We start from the raw sequence: 6,465 nt of genomic DNA, 5'->3' as shown, positions 1-6,465 counted from the left end.
GCAGAGTACAGGCCACAGGTCCAGCTCGTTTCTGATTGATATTATCACAGAATACATCCTAGACCCCTGACCGTGAGGAGTGGCCCCTGGGATAGCAGAGACAGAATGGATGGGCTGAATTGAGGCATTCAATAGAGTGGGGAAGATTTCTACTCAAATCCCAAGTGGAGAAACAACTTTCTCAGTCTCTTGGGACCATGGGTGTCTCTTCTCTGCCTCCTTTTGAAGTTGCTGATATGAGGTCAGACAACTAATACAGGAAGTATAAGCATGCAGGTATCTGTCTCCCAGAAACTCTGTTTCTTAATGTAGTTCAAGGCCCTGGCCTGGCCCAGCCCTAAATGATTAGTTTGAGTCTACAAACAGCAGAGTCCGGAAGCAGTAGTGTGTGGGAGGTAGAGATATTGCCTGCTCGTGTCAGTTCGTCAGGGTGTTAGAAATATGTATGTATATGTATATATATACATAGATGTGTGAATGTGTCTATATATCCAGTATAGGAAGAGTGATTTCCATCAATTTATTAAACAAGTGTTAAAGCTAGCTGGGGGACTGAGTACAGGAGTGAACGAAAAGCCCTCACGTGCAAGTTTATGTAAAAAAGTGTGAATGCAAAATTCAAGAAATAACCTTAACAGGTCAGAGTCACAAAAACCAGGCCAAGTCCAGCTGTACCTCCTCCACGCCTCTAGGTGGCGGAGCAGCCACCTACCACTCTCCCGATAGGCTTCGCGCGGGCGCGCCTGTTTAAGCAGGCGGAAGAGCCGGTGCGCAAGGTAGCTCCACAGGCGGAAGTGGCCCGTACGCCGGTAGCCGCCATGCCGGGAGACCACCGTCGTATCCGCGGGCCGGAGGAGTCCCAGCCGCCGCAGCTGTACGCGGCCGACGAGGACGAGCTGCCTGCTGCCCGCGACCCGACGCGGCTACGGCCGGTGTACGCGCGCGCGGGGCTGCTGAGCCAGGCCAAGGGCTCAGCCTACCTGGAGGCGGGAGGCACCAAGGTGCTTTGCGCCGTGTCGGGCCCGCGCCAGGCCGAGGGCGGCGAGCGCGGCGGCGGCCCTGCGGGAGCGGGCGGCGAGGCCCCGGCCGCCCTCCGTGGCCGCCTGCTCTGTGACTTCCGCCGCGCGCCCTTCTCCGGTCGCCGACGTCGCGCGCCCCAGGGCGGCGGCGAGGAGCGCGAGTTGGGCCTGGCGCTGCAGGAGGCTCTGGAGCCCGCCGTGCGCCTGGGGCGCTACCCTCGCGCCCAGCTCGAGGTGTCGGCGCTGCTGCTGGAGGACGGCGGCTCCGCGCTGGCTGCGGCTCTCACGGCTGCGGCGCTCGCCCTGGCCGACGCGGGAGTGGAGATGTACGACCTGGTAGTGGGCTGCGGCCTGAGCCTCGCCCCGGGACCCTCGCCCACTTGGCTGCTGGACCCCACGCGGCTCGAGGAGGAGCACTCTGCGGCCGGCCTCACCGTGGCGCTCATGCCGGTGCTCAATCAGGTGGCCGGGTTGCTCGGCAGCGGGGAAGGCGGCCAGACTGAGAGTTGGACGGACGCGGTGCGCCTGGGCCTGGAAGGCTGCCAGCGCCTTTACCCAGTGCTGCAGCAGTGCTTGGTGCGGGCTGCCCGCCGGAGGGGCGCCGCCGCCCCGTCCTGATTGGAAAAGCTGAGCAACAAGGACACGCGCGGATGTCTGCTGTCGTCCTTCTTTCCCAAACGCACCGGCTGCTGGTCGCCTGGCTTGGCTGAGCTGAGAAACGAGAGTGGGAGGTAGCTCGCCCCGAAACAAAGCACCGGACAGCTGTGTTGGAGCGGCTTAAAGGGCCTGAGCAGCCTTACTCCCTAGTTGGAAAGGAAGGACTTCAGCTGGATTACCTGCTGAGTGAGCTGTGGTCTTGTAAGGGGCGGACCCTGTGCAGGCCAGCCTTTGGCTCCAGTGTATGATAAACTGCTTCTTTTGAGAGGACGGACAAGGGGACTTTGCCTTCTCACTACCAGAACTAAAACATAAAAACCTTTTTTATACCTGAAAATACATCTTGTGGTTTTTCTTGGTACTTGAGTTAGAAACAATGCTGTTTTGAACTGGGCGTGTGTTGAGTCTGTATTGTACTGCCTTAAATTTCCCTGTCTCTTAGCTCACTGTAAGTGAAAAGGAGTGACGTGCCTTAGAGGAGAAAACTCCTGCCCCAGAAGCAGTGTCTGAGGTGAAAAGACCGACATGTCAGAACAGCCAGAGCTGCAGAGAAACCCTGTCTCGACTAAACGACAGGAGAGTTAAATGGCCTCAGAAATCTGGGTGCACACCTATCCTCCCCTTTGGTTTGGTGAAGGACAAGACCTAGGAGTTGGGGACTGAAAATTTATGCTCTAGAAGGAAGCCTGTCACTTTCTCCTTTGGCCAGTAGAAGAGCATGACTGGAGGTTTCCATGAATTTGCAGAATGGTAGTGCAGAGCTTTAAACCCAGCACTGGTGGAGCAGAAGCAGGTGGATCTCTGACTTCTATGGCTGCAGAGCTACATAGAGAAACCCTGTTGCAAAAAAAGGAAAAAAAAGTGGAGTCCTGGGCTGGCTTCATCATCTGGTGTCTCCTGTCCAGTGTTGGCTCCTGGGAACAAGGCTCAGGGCAGCAGTGGACTACCAAAAGGAAGAATTCCTAAGTACTGTGGCACCATTTACAACCTGGCTACTCCTTAGGCAGAGCTGACTTGACTGACCAGGAGTGTAGGGTCCCTAATCTACACTGAGTTGAAGGAAGCTTTGTGAGGCTGTTACGGGTATCCTAGGGGTCTGCTCAGTCTCTTATGAGGACCTCATTAGAGCCCCTGATCAGGATGAAGAAATACACTTTTTCTTTTTTCCCTTGTGACATGACTCTTTGTAGAGCAGATCTGAAGTTAGTATTATACCAGTGAAAATCAAGATTAAAAAAACGGCATAAACGTTAATCTGCTTACTTTGAAGGATAGCTATGGCTTTGTAGGGTACATGGTGGTGGGTTTAACCAAAAGGGGTTGGTTAGGTGGGCACACATATAACCTCACAGTTGGGTGTCACTGTAGGGACACAAGTGTCTTTACTACTGTGGCTGAAGAAAAGAGCTTCCACACCACCAGGTTTAGCGGTGCATGGGGAAGGAAAATAAGCAGTCTGCATTCAGTGAGGGCTAATAGTGTTCTTTGGGGTCAGGGTCCTCCTGCAAGACTGGGGATGGTGAGATACTGCTGGTTGTGGGACTTCCCTACGCTGCCCACCCCTGGATTCATGGAAAAGACTTCAAAAGTTAAACCCACTACCATCGGGAGGTCTTCTGGGTGGGTTGGCTGAATCATGCTTCCATTTGCATCGCCCCAGAAAGGTTACTTCAGGTTGTGTGGGGTCTTCCAAAAACACAAGACAAGGAAACAATACACCCAAGAAGTAACACTGGAGCCTGGAAGGGTCCCCACCTCTGGGCTATCCAGGTCCAATGCTTGATTCTTCACCTGTAGGATTAATAGGAGAGGCTGGCTTAGCACGAGTGGGAGGCATAGTTTAGGAGAGAACCTACCAAAACCTAGGTTCCCCCATTCCCCTCCTACCCCTATGTCTTGGGACCTTTGCTGAGTCAGAGACTAGAATAGATTCTTTGGGGGATAGGAGGGTGCTGGAGATTGTCTGTGCTAAGCATACCCACTACCACTGAAGTCTGGAAACCCAGAACTAGCAAACAAGAGCAAACATTCTTTCCCTAAAGCCTATTCTTTTTCCAGGGCAATTGTGGCTTAGGCCCTAGGGAGCAGTGAGGACTCTCCTGAGCCCATCCAGCCTGAGTTAGGCAGGGGGTCATGAAGGAATTGACCATTACCAACCCTGACCTTGATGAGCAGACTTGGGAAGCAGTGTGGGACAAGGGTAGCGGAGGAAGAGACAAGAGGGCAGAGAAAACAAATAGTCATCAGTTCAGATTTGGATTGTTTCAATGTAGGCACATTAGTATTCCACAGCCTCCTTCGGCAGCATGGTACAATGCAGCCCCAAGACCCAGAGGCAACCAATGGGATGAGGCCAGAAAAGTGGCAGAAATTCAGATTTTTAACAAGCTTACGCCGCCCCCCCCGCTTTCCTTTCCAGAAGATGATATTTCTACCCAAGATTGACTCAAGTGTCCAAATGCCTGGCAGTAGCCCCTGATATAGCTGAGCTGAGATAACCAAACCCAGAGTTAAAGCTGGGGAGGCTGTCCTCGGCATTGCTCTTGGGTAGAGGTTGTAAGTCATTGTCTGGACCCTATGACTATAGGTTCCTAGACAAGCCAAAATGCCCTGTCTTTGCTCAGAGAGGCCACAAGTAGGGTGAAGGAGAGCAGACGGCTCACTGCTGGCCCCTTGTCTGTGCTCTGTGCTTCCCACTGAGCAGCCCCTTGGTAGGTAGGTCTCTGGCCCCTGGACACCTGCTGGAGCTCAGCATTTGTGCCTTGCTTCCAGGACACCTGTGACAAGTTCTGTCACTTTCTTTTGTTCCTGTTCTGAGAGTGGATAGTCAGTTTGGAGGTCCCCGCTGAGTCAACCAGGAGCCCAGCAGTAATCTAGAACTGCAGAGAACAAGAGTGAAAATGAGGCATCTGGGGGGTACTAGGACAACCTAGACATCACAGAGGTCTTCTGCTCATGGGAACTGCCAGGTGAAATGAAGAAGTATAATACTGGAGGCCTACAGTGAGAGAAAGCCACAGACAGAATCCCCAATGCTGGTATCTGCAGGAGCAGGAAAAACTGGGACTCGCTGTGAGTGTGACCTGGGCACCCTCTTGAGTACCTGACCTGTGTGCTGATGCCACTGCTGCTCCATGAACTCCAGACTCTCCAACAGGCTGTCCACCTGGGCTTTGATCTGGCTCAGCTCCCGCCTGATGGAATTCAGCTCCTCGGTCTGGACTGCTGAGAGAGGGGGGCAGGGTTGATGCCCACGTGAACACAGAGGCCGCAGGGAATGAGAAATACTGCCAGGGTTTCCAAGCATCCCTCCCTTCAGATCAGGCCACCCAACGCCTCCCTAGCACCGACAGTGAGACCTGAGCCCCTCACTCACTCTTCCTCTGCCCCGGGGGCAGATGGCTGTTCCTGCAGACCTTGTAAGGGCTGTAGGTGTTCTTGACCCTCCGACTTAGGTGGACCCTGCGGCTCTTGGCAGGCACCTGGTTGATGACTAGAGGGGTTCTCTTGCTTCCATCCACCCTAAAGACACAGGAGAGGAGGGAGCAGTCAAGTCAGCTGGTTCCACCTCTGCCTTCCCCAGGCAAAACTCACCCACTAGCTAGAGGGGTAAGCCTTCTCTGTTCCACTCATAGTTCAGTTCATAGTCACCACTGCTGTGGCAACAAATGAGGGGAAACCAGAGTCTGTCTGTCCCTCAGCTGAACTTGGGAGGCCAAGTATACAGTTCCCTCCCTCCCTCCCTCCCTCCCTCCCTCTCTCCTTTTCTTTCACCAGTCTTACATAGCCCTGGTTGGCCTCAAACTCCCTTTGTAGCTGAAGCTGCCCTTGAACTCCTGACCATCCTACCCCCACCTGTCACTCTTCCTTTGAATGTCATGATTCCTCCGCCAGAAGACACCCTAGGGTCCTACCCAAAGTCATTTTGGAGACCACAGCAAACCAGCTTCTCCATGATTGGACTCTGCCACCCCCACCCCCACCCCCGCAGGTGGCAGTAGGGGGACAATGTCCTGCAGCCCGCTGTCCAGCCAGAGCTCTTCTGCCTGAGCCAGGCACTGCTGATCTTCGGGATCTTAGTCAGGCAGAGGATGAAAGGGAAAACTTAAGCCAGAGCCCAAGGTCTCAGTGAGGGTATGGAGACTTTAGTCCTAACATGGAAACTGCCAGAATGCAGAGGTCAGCAAACTCGGAGGCCAGCAGCAAAAGTTAAGGCTCCCGCTAAGTCACCTGTCCTTGGCTGCAGGTCATGGAAAACGGCCAGCTCCTAAAAGGTACCAGGCTCTAGGGTCGCTCTCACCCCGCTTCACATGAAGAGATCTGTGCAGACTAGTGGGTTCCGTACATGAAGGGCTGGTGCGAATACACAACGCGTTGAGCCCTGTAGGGGATGAGGCTGGTGAGCATGTTGCGTTGGGAATAGGGTCTAAAGTTAAGCAACTGTATCCCTTAAGGTGATGTTGCCGTCGTGCCCAGCTCAAAGGCGGACTCCGAGATCCAAACGAAGGACAGGTTGCGGGTCGCCCTTTCAGGGTACCCAGAACTGTGATGAGATTTCCGGCCACCTCTGCTTCCTGGCTTCTGGAGGGCTGGGTGGGCGGTTGATGACATTCAGAGCTGCTTCGGATTCCGGCCGGTAGGAGGAAGATCGAGCGAGCTGGCGCAGGTCATGGGGGGAGAAGGCGTGCAGCCCTCCCCAGCGATGTGGGTCTGATTACAGGGAGAAGTTGTACGTCTAGGGCTCCAGATGATGAGTTTTAGAAACATCTGTTCCATTCCCTAAACAGAG

The 6,465-nt window shown here is 54.2% G+C and overlaps 1 protein-coding gene and 1 non-coding gene across 2 annotated transcripts; one reads left to right on the top strand and one right to left on the bottom strand.

The window, feature by feature from the left end:
- The first annotated feature begins 554 nt into the window (after positions 1 to 554).
- On the top strand, positions 555 to 2,070 carry Exosc6 (exosome component 6). The gene has a single exon (XM_005073040.4). It carries the CDS (start codon positions 819 to 821, stop codon positions 1,635 to 1,637), a length of 819 nt encoding a protein of 272 aa, XP_005073097.1. The 5' UTR covers positions 555 to 818; the 3' UTR covers positions 1,638 to 2,070.
- Positions 2,071 to 3,033: 963 nt separating this feature from the next.
- LOC110341444 lies at positions 3,034 to 6,438 on the bottom strand. Its single transcript, XR_005873505.1, has 4 exons — positions 5,977 to 6,438; positions 5,053 to 5,198; positions 4,785 to 4,901; positions 3,034 to 3,467 (listed from the first exon to the last, which is right to left on the bottom strand). It is a non-coding gene; the product is annotated as an uncharacterized LOC110341444 (transcript).
- Between the last annotated feature and the right edge of the window lie 27 nt (positions 6,439 to 6,465).

This window comes from Mesocricetus auratus, unplaced genomic scaffold, assembly GCF_017639785.1.
Source record: "Mesocricetus auratus isolate SY011 unplaced genomic scaffold, BCM_Maur_2.0 Super-Scaffold_6723, whole genome shotgun sequence".
In the NCBI taxonomy this organism is placed as follows: domain Eukaryota; kingdom Metazoa; phylum Chordata; class Mammalia; order Rodentia; family Cricetidae; genus Mesocricetus; species Mesocricetus auratus.
Note: the sequence above shows the minus strand (reverse complement) of the source record. Positions and strands in the feature narration are given on the sequence as shown.

Coding starts and splice junctions, on each gene's coding strand:
- Exosc6 (XM_005073040.4), top strand. CDS start 819: ATGCCGGGAGACCACCGTCGTATCCGCGGGCCGGAGGAGTCCCAGCCG.